Consider the following 18,675-nt stretch of genomic DNA (forward strand, 5'->3'; position numbering starts at 1 on the left):
CTGTGCTGAGTGCAGAGATTCTCTCTCCCTCTCTCTCTGCCCCTCTGCCCCCCACCCCTGCTCGTGCTCTCTAAAAATAAATTTTAAAAAATTCATAGACTCTAATGAATAAGTTAGAATATCTGAAGAAAAGAAAAATTAAGCTCCTTATCCAAAGAGATATTATTAAATGTAAGAGCCAGGATTTAAATACCACTTCAACTGGACTCGGTAAGAATATTCTACTATTCTTTGTATTCATCCACGTTTCAATTTGCATAGATTTAAAAGAATCTTTAAATTTTATAGCTTTAGTTATGGAAGCTATCATGAATGTTACAGTTTCATGTTTTAGAATGTGAATTCTGGAAAAAAATACAGTTCAATTACAATAAAGTAGATGATACCGTAGATAAAAGAAACTCAATACTATATGATGATTTCAAATGTGCTCCTCTTTTGGGCAAACAAATCTACTACAGACATATCTAGAATTAAGAAATCCCATTTGCTATAATTCCGTGACACAGAAACTTCGGTAAACTACTTGGTATATAGTAACTTAAAAATTAGAGCAATGCAGATGAAATTAGCATACAAATCCCATGGATGAAAAGCACACATATAAACCCATTAAACTTATAAGACTTCAACCCTCAAAAGGGCTTTTTATTTAATTCATTTCTCTGCTTGTTCAACCTCATTCTTCTCATATATGTTTCTTAAGATAGTGTTCTGGGTTACGTGGACACCAAAACGGGATTGAAATCCAGAGAAACACACAAGCTGAAGATGAATAAACACAATGGCTCTCTTTTGAAAACCTAATGAACTGGAAATGAACTGTTAAATAACTACAAAGGAAGACCAAGAAAAAGCACAGATAATTTTTTAATTTAAGATAAAGTCAACAAAGATCCATGGTAAACAATGAGGTTGAATAAATGTTAGATCATCACATCATGTAAATTAACTATTGTCATCATCCCCTCGTGGGGCATTTTTAGACTTCGTGAATCTAGAACATTCTAAAACGTAAATATTACTACACTTTATAAAATGGTGATTATTTTAAGAATGTGTAATGATTCAGGAATCGGATTTTCCCCTATGTTACTTAGTTCTTAAACTAACCAGAAACTGTTCCCTATGACAGCTGCATAATCCAGGAGTTGGGCATTAGAAACTCTGATCCCCAAACTCACTTTTGTCAGGCTTCCTGAAACCGAGACGAAACCATCTCTTTCTAGTTTCTCAGTTTTCCTTTCCACAGATTAAATTTATAGATCTCAATTATAAAGATGTCCCAAAGAATAACCCATGCCTTAGATATAATGGAGGAAGTAAAAGACCTCACAGTTAATAATTATATTTTAGTGGTGTAATATGTACTACGAATATTTTATTGAAATAACAAATACTACATGCCACTGATCCCTACTACTACCTCACTGAAAGAAAACTTTTCTGCCTTTTCTACCTCATTAGATACTTGTGTCTCAGCAGAGAGATGAATTAGTCATTCCCTTGTTTTTAATTTTGGGGGATGTTGTCCAAAAGTAAAATAATTTAAACACAACACTTACATAATGGTGCGTATTTCAAAAAGTGGTAATGAAATCTAACTCAATTTTTTTTATATGCTGCAATTACTCTTACTAAGAATAAAACATCACCATACTGATTCCAATTGGTCAACAGCCCAATGTCCGCTGTTTGACCTGGGACTGAGAGACATAATACAGGAGGAAACAAGCCTTTCCCTTCATATCAACCAATTTCAAAGGCTGGGCTGTAACCACCCAAATCCTAGTCTCCCTGAAAAAACTATTATTGATCATAGTCATTTAGTTATGTAAACTTATTAGATATTTTCCCTCCCAGAAGTAACATGGTATTTGAGTTTAATACTCATTTTGTGCAGAAAAAAAAAAAAAAAAACAACTATTCTGTAACTCTAGTGTTCCACTTTTCTTTTTAATTAACAAAGTAAGGTTTAATCTCAACATTCTAGAATTTGGTGAAGAAGTCTGAACATAATGTTAACGATTTTCGGCTTTCAGTCTGTTCTTCCAGGATCTGCGTCCACACTTGTGACTTGTCAGATCAGAGCTCTATTTGGTCATTTAACCGTCCTCAGGTCTGGACTGATTTAATCCGTCTTGAGAGGCAAAAATGGCACTTTACCATGTTTAATCGCCCACATCAGAAAACATCAATTTTGGATTTGGGGTATTTATTTTCTAAAAACACTAAAGACTACAGAGAAACTTCAAAGATACATAATTTCGAGAAGTCTTCAGGGGAAAAGAGAAGGTAACACAGAAGAGCAATGTTACTGAGGAAACTGAATAGAACTTAAACAGCTTTTACTATTTCAGTTAGTCTCTCATTATTAATATATTGCGGTTAATCCTCAAAACATGTCCACATGTGTCCATTGTGCAGAAACTAATACTAAAGTTTCACCCTCTGGAATTTTTAATCTATCAAATTTACAAAGGGAGTGAATTTTAAAAAAATACTGAGTTCTATTTGCACATTCCATCTACGCTGACAAAAATTTTTAAAAGTACCAAGACTGCCAGACTGCTGGGAGGTACAAAAGGAGCATCCAACAAAGAAGAAAACAGCCAGTGAACCACGAATAAGATAATATCCGTAGAGAGAAGGCAAAGGAGCAGAGACAGCTAACGATGCAAAGGGAGGCACTGATGTGACAACGGAACAGTTGATACTAATTTGTCCTAAAAAGGTGTATGTAGCTTTCACATTTGCATCTTTAAATACTTGTACACGCTTAACTGGATGAGCCAGCCAATCAGAGGGCACGTACAAAAACGTACTGCTGTAATTCCATAAAATATTTCTCACATCCGTTTATTTATAGGCAGAAAATAAGATAAGTGATGGAACCAATAACTATAATTGGCTACTATCTGGAAAAAGAAAAATAACACTGTAAAGTAAGTCCTAGAACTGTATTTTTGAATACATCATCTAGAATTTCAACATGAATTTGACATTGTCTTTCAAATGTAACTTCGTGAAGCTGAGGTAAGAAATATTTACTGAATGCCTACAGTGGGTCAGACATTGTACTAAGTGCTTAAAATACGGCAGTACACATAACACGCCCAAGGAGTTCCCATGTAGTGAAACAGGCACAGCACTTTTAAGTGCACCAGGAAAACGAAAGCATTTTAATATAAAAATGAAAAATTTTATAATTAGTTCATCTGCAGCATAAACAGGGTATGAAGTGAAAAATAATTCCCTGACAATTCTCTTTATTGTCTAGCAGATACACAGTTCGAGAATTTTCAAGGATTAAACATCCAAAGATTTTCTCAATTATTTCTTCAGTTCAAACCAAAACTAATATCTAACAAAACTTCAAATCTTCTTACTTCCCTTGAAAATGCTACCTAAGTATTCCCTTAACAATACTGGATAGGCACATTTTTAAAGGATCTCACATACTGTATTTGCCACAGTTGCTGAGACACTATTAGAGCTGTTAGCAGAAATCTTTTTCTCCCTCTTTCTTTTTTGTGAATTCAGCACCTGCACTGTTTAGAATAAAGTGTAATCTTGAATTATAAAATTCGTTATAAAATAATTTTAATCAAATAGTGAAGAAACTGCTTCTAACTTTACCATAACTGAAAAAAATAACTAAATCTTGTTCAAGTACTTCGAAATTATATTTCAGAATGTTTTGATTCCGTAGAAATGGATAAATATTAGTGTACTTAAATCTTAAGTGCTGCTTTTCAGACAGTCACGGCAGTAGAGCCACGGCTCCGGAGTTTGAGAAGATCCACCCAACCTGGATTATTTAAACTCGCAATAAATAGATGTATTTTCTTGGAAAAATATCTATTGTTACAGTAAAACTGGAGCTTCCTTTCTAGCAGGATTGTATGATTACTCGTTTATATTGTTCTTTCCGCAGGAATTCGCACGGCCCTGCTCGCATCCTGTTATTCACTTAGAGTTCCCCGCGCTTCGCTGTACTGTTGCCCTAACAGCCGGAGAGTGGTTTCTACTGCACATAAAACCCTCGTCGGTCAGCGTACTCCGAGTCTCCTCATGTGCAGTAGTTCATAGGTGTTCAGGCCTTCGGAATTGCCTTGAAAATTTTATTGTCTTTGTCCTTTCAAAATACTGCATGGCCTTCCCAGATCACTGGATGTCTGGAGAAGACTATGGGATCTTTTCAAGGATTATTTCCCTCACCTTCCATCTAACTCTGTTCCTGTACTGAACAACCTAAGAAGCTACTAGGGTACGGCACTCCCCTGAAACCTAAGCAAACACATTTATGGTCTTCCGAAAATTTCGTACATTTGAATTTGTCTTTCTGAAGGCAAAGAAAACAATTTTTAAGTAATTCAGGCATAATCAAAGCCAAGTTAAATCACTGCCTCACACTCACCTAGGATGCATATGAAAAATAGAGATTCCTTGGTTCTCCACAGAAACTACACAGAATCAGCGTAAGAGTTACATGCCCTAGAATGTGCTAATTTTAATAGGCCTTCCACGTTATTCTCATACACAATGAAGTTAAAAATCAGTAATGCAAAGGACCTAGAATTAAAGGTAATATAATTGATGAAGGAATGACACAAATAGGGTAATAAGATCCATCTGTTAAATATACTGTACCGGAATAAAAAATAAATTCATTAATGAAGAGTTAAGGAAATAATTTTCAACACGTAAGAACTCCATAATGAGCCCGACTAAGCTATAGCATTCTCTAGAAGGTAGGCTTAAAATCTCCTCTACTTGAGGCACTGAACAGGACAGACATGTTTAATCATGAAAAAACATATACACAAATATAAATTTATACATTAAATATGCACATATTATCTTAATTAGCATACATACACACACTGTCTAGAAAGCAGTAATTATGTCAACATTTAAACGGCAGCTGGCTACTGGCTACGCTGCTTCATCCTGATCCATTACTTCTAAACAGAGCACAAAAAATATATTTTTTTTTTCTCTTTTTAACATTTATAGTTTGATTTCCCATTATAGAAGAGCAGGAAATGAAAAAAGCAAAATGACTAACATCAATTCATCTCTACCAGAGTCAAGGAATAACATGTCTCTGGCTTCTAGACTGTAAACTCTCTAAGGGCAGAGACCTCATCTTACAAGTCACAGGAACCCCCCCCCCACACACACACACACACAAAGGTCAAGCAGTGAGCACTGCATGTGAACAAATGCTGAGGATTAGGACAGCATTCCACAAGGCGGGAGTGGCCTCAAGGTTACAGTCCACGACAGGGGCTCCCAAACTGCCACATGCACCAACCCCACCACCCTACCAGCGCTTGATTCTGCAGGTCTAGGTGGGGCCCGAGATCCGGCATTTCTAACAAGTTCCCAGCTGCCACTACTGCCGCTTGTTTGGGGACTACACTTTGAGAACCACAGATCAGGGAAAACTCTTCAGGACTGCGCTATATAAATGATTCCTAGAAAAGAGAAGTAACTGAGATATGGTTAGGAAAAACAACATAGGGCTTCTAGAAACCGGGGTTCCGGTTCCAGCTCTATCACAAAATGACTATTTAGTTGATAAACACACACACACACACACCACTGAATACCACATAACCCATCTCCAAGATGAAGGATCCAGTGTAGATGAAAACTGAAAACTCAAAGACTTGATAGATCAGAAAAAATTTCAGTGTCACTATGAACCCCGAACCATATAACCTTCCCTGAAATGATCACCCTCGTATCAATGTATGTTACCCGAATCACAACTGTTAAACACCACAGCTTTTATGCAAGATAAAGAACATACAGAGCAAGCACACAAAGAAACAAAATGCCCAAGAAAACCATTTAACTATAAACCTAAAAGGAAATAACTGTTTCGCAATAACCTAAAAATAAATTATAAATTCAAGTATCTGTAAATGTGTCCGGGACAGCAGTATCAGCATTGTCTGAGAGCTTGTTAGAAATGCAAATTTCTGGCTACCTCCTAAACCAACTGAATAAGAACCTTCATCTTGACAAGATCCCTATTTGTAAGCACCTTAAAGTTCGAGAAGCACTGGCACAAGCCACTGAGGTTTCATCATTAATTCTTTACTGCTGTTTGTAAAATAACATGATAATTTAAAAGACCGAACATTTCCTGGAAAAAAAAAAAAATCTACTTCTGACATAGAAACAGATAAAAGGAGAAACTGGGGAATTATTTTACACGAGAACATACATTGAAACATTATCTTCAAACAAAAACTTCTATTTAAAATACTTTATTACTATGAAATAACATACGATTAAAAGGTGACATCACCTAGCTCAAATCTCTAACTTCAGAGCTGAGTAAAAGGAGGTGCAGGGATGCTAAGTGGTTTGGTTAAAATCCAGTAGTTTGTCACGGCACAATGGAGAGTGAAATCCAATTCCACGGACTCCTACAATAAACTACTCTTTCTGGTGGGAAAAAAAACAACTTAAGCACATTTTCCTGGACTAAATCACACAGTTAATATAAAATAGAAGTATAATTTTTAAAGAATAAGATATCTACACAAAACATATTGAAGAAAATTAGCAAAAATATATCATAGTATATGTGTTTTATTCCATAAAAAAAAGAGAAACTTTCAAAAATTGGAAGAAGTAGAACTGAAAACTGACACTTCATATGGACGTAACGTTCAAACGTACGATTTTCAAAGGACGACGCCACATGTCATTTGAGTGGCAGCATCTTTTTGATGTATGAATCTGGAACACTTATTTTTAGAAATACCAAAAGTTTGGCTTTGTTACTTAAATTTTACTATACATTAGTTAGCAAAACTTCTTCTTACCATCAAAGAAGCTCTTGGCTCTTAGGTAACTGACACTGAGCCTAAGAACTGAAAGTTTGTCCAGCTTATTAATAACATCTTGTGGAAAAGGCAGCAGACTAGCCAAACGGTCCAACTCTGTATTAAGTCGGTCTCTATGTCGCTTGGAAGGATTTGACTTGATTCCTTCAGCTGGGATCGGCTTGACACTGAAAAACAAACAAAATACCACAAAATACTTTAAAATACATAAAGCAAAAATTTCTACTGCATTATAGCTCCTCAAATATTTCTCAGATAAAACAAACACCTAAAATCTACTTCAAGTTAACATAAATCCCTTCAAAATGCTTCTTTCATATCTTAATTAAGAAAAACAAGGGAGTGGGTAAAATTCTTCATAATGTTGTATTAAAAGCTTATGGGCCCATCTTAAGAAAATGCTGAGTACATCTTATGTACCTCATACCTCCTTGACTTCATAGACTTGTAGTATCATGATTCCCAATAACAAATCCTAGTGGGTTTTTCTTCAACCCCAGACATTTTTAGGGAAAGAAAGAAAAAAAGAAATCTGCAATAAATTAGGTGAAAATTATGCTTCCTTTGCTATCTTCTACAAGAAGCATCTTGGAATCATTTATGATGTAGACAGGTAAGAGCTACCCTAAATAAAAAGCTTATCTTTATCACCCCCAGCTTCCTCTATTTAACACTTTCATCCTGTCAGCGACAGGTATTCAAAGCCCTACTGGTACCTCCAGTTGGTTGTCCAGGCATCTAATTGGGCCCTCCGATATTAAAAAAATTGACTTGGGTTATTTATACTTGTTGATTGACAAACATCAGAGGTTAACTGTGATCACCAGTAAATTTTGCTTTTAGGACTGGTCCATAATTCTACTTATTAGCTTTCACAGTTAATGTCTCAATTGGAAAATCCAATGAAACCCCAACATTTAGCATGATTTTCATACGAAAGAAAAGATATTTATGGTTAGGGGTAGAACTTGGGTTTAGAAATGAGAAACTGGATAACTTCACACAAAGGCCTTGGCCAGGATTTCACAGCAGAAATCCATTATTTAAAGTGAATTCACAGATCATCAGACACCCATACTGAAATATAGAGAAGACATTATAAAGTAGATCATGCCTGCACCTTTCCATTTGCCAGAAAAATTCAAACTTATGCAGAGTGTTCTTAGAACAAAGACTTTTTCCCCCAGTTTTACTGAGAAGGCAAAGACATTTTCAACAATTCAAATTATAGTATCTTAAAAGTAGAAACTGGCTTGAGTACAGTGCTATTAATTTGATTTAATCGAAATATTTCTAGATACTTTCTTTTCAATGTTATATGTGGAGAACTAATACTTCATATAAAAAATTAACAAGTCTATATAAAATTTAAATGTTTTTATATTGTCCCTAACAAGTAATTTCTAGAACTTGTCTACTTCTATTTTTACTACAGTTCATGTTATTTCTACAAAAATAAGAGTTAATAAATTGGTAAAACATATGGCATATATACAAAATAAATCAGGTACTTTCTCCAGACTGTATAATTGCATACTTAACAGAAATTGGTGACTGTTTCTCTAGCTCTTTTCCCCTAATCATGCTGCATTTATAATCAAATTCAAGTTATCTTAAACTTCTTCAATTAATCAAATGAATTTCAAATTTTACCTGTAATGCATGCCTTCCTCATTCAATAATTCTCCACTGATTAATCACTTGTTAATACAAATATTTACTTGCACGTATCATGTCCTGAGCAGTCTAGGGAAACATTCTTCTCCTACATATTCAAGAAGTGTTATAAGAGCTAAATACGTGAGCAAAGGTTTCTTCTGAAGAAAGACTTTTATAGACAAGGTGGTATCTGAGATGGGCCTTTAAAGACGAAGGGGATTTCAGGAGGAGGCGGTAAATCTCCTGTGTGGAGCCTGAAGCCCAGAGAGCAAGAGAGAGGAGAAGGGGGAAGCAGGTTAGGCCACATTCTTGTGACAGTGACCGCCTACCATGGGCCAATCACAGAAGATGAGCAGTGAACAATACAGACTAAAGTTCCTGTTCTCATGCAGCTTACATTTCAGTGGCAAGACACAAAAATAGATAAATGAATGAATAAACATAAGACTTTGGGGGCTGGTAAGTATTCAGAAGAAAAATAAGGCAAGATAAGGTGCTAAGGAGTGGCCATCATGCTGGTTTTGACAGCCAGGAAGGGTCTCCGATGTATGTTGCCCCGCAGACAGAAATACGACCAAAGAGCGAGCCATGCGGGTATCTGATGAAAAGTGCTTAAGATCGAGGAAACAGTCCATTTCCCCACAGAAACGGTATAAAGTTAGACTTCGGGACCTGGGAGTCATCCTAGCTTGCCGCTGGGACTTACAGGACCGTCTTGTGTTCTACTAAGCCGACTCTGGCTAGGGAGAGGACGAAAGGCATAGCTTCTCACTGAAGCTAGCGCTCCTCTCTGAACTACAAATCCGTGTCACTCCTCTGATTCAAACCTCTCGGTGGCTCTGCTCCGTCCGCGTTCCTTAGCCTAGCAAGCCAAACGCTTCTGGATCTCTCATGGCCTCCTCACTGTTCCTCTGGCCTCATTCCTCCAACCAAACGCTTCCCCGTCCATTATGGTCCAGAGGGAAGAAATTACTTTGTTACCAATATACACTCTGGTGCTTTCATACATGTCACTCTCCAGAATCCTCCTGTTCTGCGGCATCAGCTGCAAAGCCCCGCTCATTAGACCACTTGTGTGAAGTCCTCCCTGCCCTACTCACGCGACTCCTCCTGTACTACCCCTGTACCTTACGCATCGTATGCAAATGTCTTCCACACCATTCCATTAAGTGTGTGCAGAAAGCATTTCCAATAAGTTGAAACTGAAATCTTGCACTCTTGGAAGCTTTCCAGCAATGATTATAAAACACCGGGGAGAAGACAGTAACACAAACATTGGGGCAAGACAAACTGACAGGACCCAGAGAAGTAAAAATCACGGTAGGAAAAAGAGTCCTCAAGATACTCCTCGGTATTGCTGCTGCCTATCTTGTGCTGGCTGCCAGCAGTACTCAGCCCTGAGCGAGATCAAACCATTTCTTTGCACAATGTCACACTGCCCACAGCTCTCATGTGTTACCATGCACATCATGGAAGATTTAGCATGAGATCAAATTTCGTAAGTTACATAACCGGTATTACATACACTTGTTTGTTGCTCTTATTACTATGTAACTTGGATCATTTTTGTATCTCTGTTGCTCAGCATAGTACTTGACATAGAGTGGACTTTCAATTAATGTTTGCTGAAGTTTTTCTGGAAGTGTCCAGGAAAAAAGTTATCAGAGCCTGACCAAAGTCAGTAATGGTACGCATAGTAAGGCCTGGCACGAGATGTTTCAACACAGCACCTTGTGCCTGTCACAAAGTTTGTTATATACCAAGACTCAAATGTTTGCTGATGGGACAGGAAGGATGGAAGAGGAAAACACTGAGGGAGGGAGAGGTTGCTAAGGGCTGAAAGTTGTAGCTTGAGGTAACAACTCTATTTCCTAATGGATGGTACACCGAACAAAGAGAAAGACACTTGAGGACAGACCTGGATGATACCAAATTTAGGTATAAGGCTGAGGAAGAGTCAGAGGCAAAGACAACAGAGGAGGAATTATAAGAAGACAGGAAAAGAACCAGGGCAGAATATTTTAAAGGTTACAGAACAAAATCAAATGCACAGAAAAAATTAAGTAAGGTCAGAGCTGAGAAGTATCCACTCGGCATGGCATTTCAAATCCGCTGTGGTTAAAGCTGCAGGAACAGACATGACATGCTTTTTCACTGATTTTGTAAAAAATATTCAGAACTATTTTGTGAAAATATTTCACCTTATCTATACATTTTCAAGATGCACATAATAAAGAGAGTACACTTACATCAATGACACTCGACCTGGGTTATCCTAGTACTTTTACTTTTCTACTGCCTTTAAATCTATGCCAAAATATACTGCCAACCATCTATTTAAATGAAAAGCCACAGTTGAAATATAAACAAACATCCCTGGAAGACTAGATTTGGGAGATCTGAAGTGAAGATAGCTCTTGGAATAGAGAGACCACTGATGTTGAGGAAGCAAAGGAGCAATTTATTATTTTGTTTTAACCTTACCTCAGAAACCCTGTCCCAACCTGCAAATCAAAATTGTTGTGAAATCAAGACTCCAGCTGCCTGCCTGCCGTGCTGCTGTTTTGGAAGCCCTGCCTGCTACACGTGCTGCTGTTCCCTAGCCCGACAGCATGTCCAATGGCAGTCTGGGCGCTATCTTTAAAGCCTTTTCTTATCCCAGTGTAGAATGTCTTACAGGCGTCACTTGTGCCCAGTGTTGACAGCAAAATTAAAATTTTAACCCAGTTTAGTCATAAAAATTACCTTAACTATAAATGTTTGTTTTTATAGGACATTTACCATAAAACCTCAAATGACATGCAAAGATACAGTTTCAGTAATCCTATGAGATTAAAGCAACATTTTCTAACAGAGATTGTCTGTTGCAGTACTGAGTCTGCTCTAGCAGCGTTTTCCTCTCAGTGATTTCATCTACTGCCGAACGTTTCATTCCACTTACTAAAAAATTATCTTTACTTCCAGTGCTTGTACCTGAATGTTCTCCCATTCATATTTCCCAGAACCTAGGCACCCCCTTCTCTCCATGTGATATGGTACTACTCTTCACTCAAGCCAACAGCTACGACATTGAAATATTCTTCCATAAATCTCTGACTATACTCAAGCTATTCATTCATCATTTCCACCCCATGGCTTCAGTTTGTACTTACTTCTCTCTGAATGTAAATGTTGAATGTGTAAAGTCACAAATTATATGATTAATATGGTGTTGGAGAGGTGATCTGTAACACAAATGAAGTCAGATTTCATTGGCAGGCTGAATACAGGTGAATATTTTACTTCCCTAGATGAGGCGGAAAACATCTATAAACACTTGGAAGAATTCTAGCTGGAAGCTACTTTTAATGAGTCAGGATTCTTCAATCACTCTCTTGCTGTCACTCTATAGCTGTGATAAGTACTGTCTTCTCCCTCTTTTTGCTCTACTAAGGGAGAGGCAATAAGGCACAAATAGTTTATAGTCTCTAGGACTTGAAAGGTGAAAACCAGAACATGAAACATGCCTTAGAAATCATGATTACTTCCAAAATCCTGTAAAAAGTCATTAAAAATATTCCCCTTTACCCTTATCTCTCTTTTTTTTTAAAGATTTTATTTATGTGACAGAGAGACAGCCAGCGAGAGAGAGAGAACACAAGCAGGGGGAGTGGGAGAGGAAGAAGCAGGCTCCCAGCAGAGGAGCCCGATGTGGGGCTCAATCCCGAAACACCAGGATCACGTCCTGAGCCGAAGGCAGACGCTTAAACGACTGCGCTACCCAGGCGCCCCTACCCTTATCTCTTCTTATATTACTTTTTTTTTTGAAGTATTTCCCTTGGAACCTACATAAAATGTATCTATCATGCCAAAATCACTAAAATGAAAAGTTTAAGTGGCGGTCAATTGTTAAGTTAGTAAATAATGCTCAAATACCTGTGTGCATGATACCAGGAAGCTCTTGTTGCTCCGAGGACAAATAAAAGACTGACCTAACCTTCAAGAACTTAACGTTTTTTGTTTTTTTTTTTACCAGGTGGAGGTGCACTAGAACAAGGCAAAATCAAACACAACGTATCATACAATAATCCAGTTGCCATAAAAGTGATGCCCAAGAGTCGAGGAAAGTAGGAGCAGGGAGAATAACAGGGGCAGGTTTCATGAAGATGTGACATGTAAATCAGACCTGAAAAGACAGGTAAGTCACTTCTGGTTTCATGACCGCAGAGCACATAACTCTCTACAAAGACCCTTCTCTTCAAGGAAGTCATGCCAGACAAGGAAAACAAGAGACAGTAACAGTCTGTCTCCAATAAACCGAAGAGAGAGCTAACGCCAGGTAATAATAAGATGAAAAATAGAAACAAAATCGATGATAACATAGAACAGGAGGAAGCAAAATGTAATCATAGCATATCACTTAGCTCAGCAGTAAACAACACTTACAGTTAAAAAATAATGAAACACCAAAAGTGTATTTAATCTAAAACAGTGATAAATATCGGGAGGGTGAAAAAAGGTGAGGGTAAAGGAGAGATGAAAGAACACTAATAACTATCATAATAAAACATCAACAGATAATACCTAATATGCTAAAAAGAAGAAAGCATTATACACATATTATTGACTTTCTTAACTGTGCATGTGTTATTTAATAGGAATACTTTCCCCAAAAAAATTCAATCAAAAAAAGGGGGAAAAAGCCAACAAAAAATTGAAACATATAAGACAAAGCAAAAAAATATGTAAAGGATACCTCAAGCAGAAAAATCTGCAGATACACTGTTACTACCACTAGGACTACAACATACGCATACATAGACTCAGAATCCCAACATTTATGTTCAATTACCTACCCCTCTTTGTTTTTGCCTATGAAATTAGCAATTCACATTATAAAGCAAAAATGCAAGGACGCAGGCACTCTCACGTACTACCAATAGGAATAAATTCTCTGTAGAGGAATTTGACACTATGTTTCAGAGCATAATATCTGGCTTCACCTTGAAAGTATACATACATACCTTTGAACTTCCAAATTCCACATACAGGAATTTTTCCTAAGGAAACAACTTAGATTTGCATAGAAAGTCATGTATCTCAAGGGTATTCCCTGAAATACTAGATAAAGTATTAAAAGGTTGGAAATAGCAGAATTTACCCCCAAAAGAAAAACAGTTAAATAAATCATGGAATATTCACATTATGGAATATTATGCAGCCATTGAAAACAGTATTTTAAAGGAATGGAAGGAGATAGTACATCAAGAAGATTGTAGGAAAAGACTAAGAGGAAAGAGCATGAATGCAAATGTGGAGTTAAACACAAGTCTGGGAAATGGTAAATCACTTATTTCAGAACACTCATCACTTAAGGAGAAACAGTGGACATTCAGGAAATCCCTAATATACAGGTGCGCCATATATATCACTGAACTTACTCACCTGAACAATATTGTGAGCCATCAGACCTGAAATCTGATATTCAAACTCAGGTTTTTCATTTACTACCTGACAGTGCTAAATCTGAACCTCAGATCTCCAGCTACAAAACAAGCAATAATACCTTTCATACTCCCATTACACAAATAAAATAAAATGAGGCATATAAAACACTGTGCCCACAAATATCACCGTAAGTACTAACAAACAGTAGCTTTTTGAGAATTAAACCACTGTGCAAAAAAATCCATTTTAAAAGAAGCATGGAAGTAGAAAGGTACTATGGTTAGAGATTTGCATGGTATTTACTTCTAAGTAATTGTCCTAATTATATACAATGCTAAGCACGTACTATGTAAGTTTGTCTGTCAGCGGAGTAGCACATTTTCCTAACCATAACTGAGAACATAATCATATGCTGCCTCTTACAGAACTGATTGTTCTGCGATAATGTAAGCTAAAATTATTTAAAGAATAGACTTCATGTTTCTGTTTCATTTATATCATTAACAACCTTTACAGTTTATAAAAAGCTTTTGTTCTGTTAATTTTAGTTGTGAAACTGACAGCGTAGGTGTTGACTATCCTGATTTATTGGTTAATCACTTGCTCAGATCTACAAAAGCAAGGAAACTAGACCTCATCCTTTAGTTTAGACCAATACTCTTTCAATTTATTTCTCACTTTATCCTCTTTTTGCTATTTATTTTTCATAAATGCTAACTGAACACTTACTCATTTCATAGTCCCAATATGTAAGAGTCTCTACAGTCACTATGTACAAAGTTAAACTATCTGAAAGAAAAATGATGGTGAAGCAATAATTATGTAATTCAAAAGACTTGTCCTTTTATTTTTAAAAGTTATTTAGAATGGTATCATAGTACATTTATATAAAACACTTTCAGTAAAACAATACATAATTTTATTCTAAGTATTACATAATGAAGTTCACTGGACTTAAATAGGACAGCAATTTAGCTAATATAGCAAGAAAGACCACTCTTTTATATTACATAACACTATTAGTATGTCAATAAAGGAAACAGGATCATGTAAAACTGAGAAGTTATTACCAGTTCTGACATTGCACGATGGCTAGTCTGACCACCACTACTGTGATTATCATTTTTAAGTGTACATATTATTTACTCAACACTTATTATTTACCAACAATCAGTAATAACTTTCTAGAAATACAGTAAATTGAAGTACCACTAAAACTTTCTCTGTAGTAAAAAAAATTTTTAAAGCTATAAAAATATATACAAAGTTATTATCATTAGGGAAAAAAAGATTCTGTTTAATTCAATAGTGTGCTTTTCACCTATCTTCATGAGACAAATTAAGCATATTAACTAAGCAAAGAAAGCAAATGAAAATACTTTCATCTCCAAAGAAATCAAACAGGAACAAAATTTAAGTAAAAAAAAAAAAAAAAGTCTTCAAAGCAGGGTTATTACATATAGAGCAACACTTTAAGGAAAGTTACAAAAGAATCCATTGCTAAGGGTATCTTTTGAAAATTCCTTTAGGAACATGGGTCTGGCGCAAGGTTGGTTCGGATACTTTAATTTCCTAACTTAATTACTCCAAAAAGAAAGGAAACATTTACTGAGCATCTACTATGTACAAGATACTTTCAGTGGCATTAAATTTAACACATTTAAGTTGTATTTCCTACAATGAGATAATTTTTAATGTCAGACTTGCCACTAGGGGGAGTTTATACTGTTTAATAAATTCAATTGAAGATGGACTGGAAGAGCTTCAGGTTAAAGTTATCACCTACTTGACTCCAAAATTTTATGGAACTGTATATTAAAATGACTGTCTTAGTAACAGTTCTATAATTACGATAGAACATTTTTTTTCTTTAAATAAAATGACCCTCACTTAAGGGATTAAAATTAAATAGATCTCAATAGCATGTTCAGCTCAGACTGGATGTATTTTTCTGACAATGCTGGCATATTTTAGACCTCATTGGTTAAAAACTAGTAACTAAAAATTCATATTAAAATTAATGCTAGGTTTAATGGCCACATTCCTAAAATGAACTATGATTAACTGCATTATGAAGTAAACCATTTTTCATTCAGGAAAAAATTTATAATCAATTTCACGTGATTCTGTAAATGCCAGTACCAGGCTTTTCTTAGGGAGCAATGTAGTGACATTTTAAGGTATTCATATGACTAGAAGCAATGCATGGTGCTCAACAAAGATCTGATAAACACCTATACTAACTAAAAGAAATGAAGGTGACTGTGGAAAATGCTTTATACTGTATTATGAAAGATTATTAAATACAAATATGTTAAAAAGTTTTAGGAAGAATATTAAAATGCTAAGATAAAATAATGAAAGGCACAGCTTATATAAATAAAAAATGTAATACATTTAAAGGGAAGATCTTTAATAAAATGTTAATTAAAGCCAAAGTTGTTAAACTTTATAATGAATACAATACTAAGGCTTCTGATTTTTTTTAAAAAAGTCATCTAGATCTTTTGTTACAACAATGACTAAAACCTTAAAATTCATCAGCGAGATGTTCAAGTTTTCTAACCATACCCATAAAACCCCTGATATCTCTTTTTCATATTATGCTAAGTGTACTACTGTATTAATAAATACACAGAACAGGCATTTGGGATACCTCTCAATTTTAAATAACCATCAAGGACAAGGTTAAGTTAGGCAAAGACATTTTTATACAAGAAACCACTCCACAAAACGCATGCCACAGAATTGCCAAGACAGAAAACTGCTGACTAGGCAGTATTCCTAATGTCAGCTACACTGCAGGATAGGACTTCCAAATTTTAATCAGTGTATTTATAGGTTAATATCCTCTGTTAATGCCAACTCTAAATCTGAAGAACTACCATAACTGAAATTCTAAAAGGAAATTAAAACTCCAGAATAATGAAACATAATGAAAATAATGAAAAATCCAGTTACTGGTTCCAAACCCAAACTTTAAACTGTTATTTTTCCGATCTGGATTAATGACCTAAACTGAGTTTTAAGCAAAATGTACACTTCTTATTTGTGCTGAGTAAATGTCTGTGTTCTTAAAATGGTTTATGAAAATCTGAAAAATGTTACTCAAAAATCATTAGTAATAAACACATGAATACGGCCAACTCACAGCAATCTGTGTCAAGCACAGATTTTTTTTTCTGAACCATTGTTTTAAAGTATTTACCATCTTACAGAAATATCTCACCAAAACAAACAAAATATCTAAGTTTCTAATCACTCTATTAGAATTGACAAAACTTTGAAGTAGGGGGAAAAGGTAATTAAGGAAAGATGCTAAGGATCCAAACGTCTGTTTCAATAATTCCAGCTCCAAATCTTTCAACTCACAGACCCTAAAACCACCTCAAAAGCGTAAGAAAGTTCCCCAAAAGGGTGGCTGAACATACAAATCCCCCATTGTATCCTGTCCACTACATTCACTCATCCCCGCTACCACCTCTATGTATTTTATCGATATGATCACGCTGAGCGCTACAAAATTACTGCCAAATAAGTAAACAGGAGCGCAGCAGAAAGCCGGCTGCAGGGACCAAAAAATATCTTCACAGGAACTCAGAGCCTTTCTTGCAGACCGCACGTGTTCAGCTCTTTAAAACATCTGGCCCTACCAAGGAATGAGAATAATAACCGTCCTTTAACCTAACCCATGAGGATATTAAAAGTGGAAGGGGATTTCAAGGCGGTTTTATGTTAACTAATCACCAGTCCCACAGGGCAGGCTAGACCTGTCAACAAATTAAGACCACAGAAAAGAGAACACAGGTGCAGAAGGATGGGGGTGTGAGACGGTGCGTGTGCGCCGGGGACGGGGCGCGGGGGGGGGGGGGCGGCTACAATTTTTTAAATGCAATAACTAAAAATGAAAAAATCCAAGGCCTGGGTCTCTTCACTGGCCTCCAAATCCCGATTCCACAGACCGTGTCGGGAATGAACCTAATCTCTGGACAGCGAGGATTTGGGGGCGGGGTAGGGCCACCTCCCGCACCCGCGCAGGGGACGCGCTCCGGACACTCACGTTTTCTGCACCGGCTTCCGCCGCTTGCGACTGGCGTAGGTGATGTGGGCGCTGCTACTGTTCATGGTGCCCAGCCGGCGGCGGCTCCTCCCCGGGAGCGGGCTCAGACTGCCCGGTGCCCGGGACCCGGCAGCGACCAGGAGGACTGCAGCGGCCGGCGACGGCTTCCACGAAGTCACGCCCGCTCCACCTGCGTCCTTCCCGGGCGGTGGCAAAGACGCCGCGCGCCCCGAGCTGGGGCTCCAGCAGCCCCGCGCGTCCGGGTGCGCTGCCCAGGCCTGGAGCTAAGGTGCGAGGGGCGGAGACCAGTGAGCGAAGCGGCGCAGGTGCCGTCTATACCCGCGAAGGCGGCGCAGCGCTGTCCGCAGGTGAGGCGGCCCGAGTGGAGGAGGAGCCTGGGCCGCCTGTTTGGAATCCTGGCCTGGGTCGCGCGCTGTGGCGCCGCGCCCCGTGACCGTCGCCGTGGCCCCTTGGGTAAGGGAGGCGCCGCCGCGCTGCTCCTGGGGCTTCCCCTATCCCGGGTGCTTCCCGCCTGCAGAACTCGGACTCCGGCCGCACTCCGGTGCCACCAGCTTCCGCTCGGCTACGCGGCTGCCTCTGGTCTGAGACAGTGGTCCTGGTCACGTTCTCGGGACCGAGCGTCGAACGGACTCTCCCTGT

General features: G+C 37.6%; 1 protein-coding gene across 1 annotated transcript in view; it reads right to left on the minus strand.

Moving 5' to 3' along the window:
* AHR (aryl hydrocarbon receptor) overlaps positions 1-18,295 on the minus strand; it is a 43,940-nt gene extending 25,645 nt beyond the window's left edge. The window contains exons 1-2 of the mRNA XM_045793097.2: positions 18,016-18,295; positions 6,849-7,036 (exon numbers count right to left, since the gene is read on the minus strand). Of these exons, the coding sequence (XP_045649053.2) occupies positions 6,849-7,036; positions 18,016-18,080 (253 nt within the window). The 5' untranslated portion in view covers positions 18,081-18,295. The remainder of the gene's footprint in view (positions 1-6,848; positions 7,037-18,015) is intronic.
* Between the last annotated feature and the right edge of the window lie 380 nt (positions 18,296-18,675).

The sequence above is a fragment of the Ursus americanus genome, chromosome 3 (assembly GCF_024610735.1).
Source record: "Ursus americanus isolate L20-20 chromosome 3, mUrsAme1.1.p, whole genome shotgun sequence".
NCBI classification, from domain to species: domain Eukaryota; kingdom Metazoa; phylum Chordata; class Mammalia; order Carnivora; family Ursidae; genus Ursus; species Ursus americanus.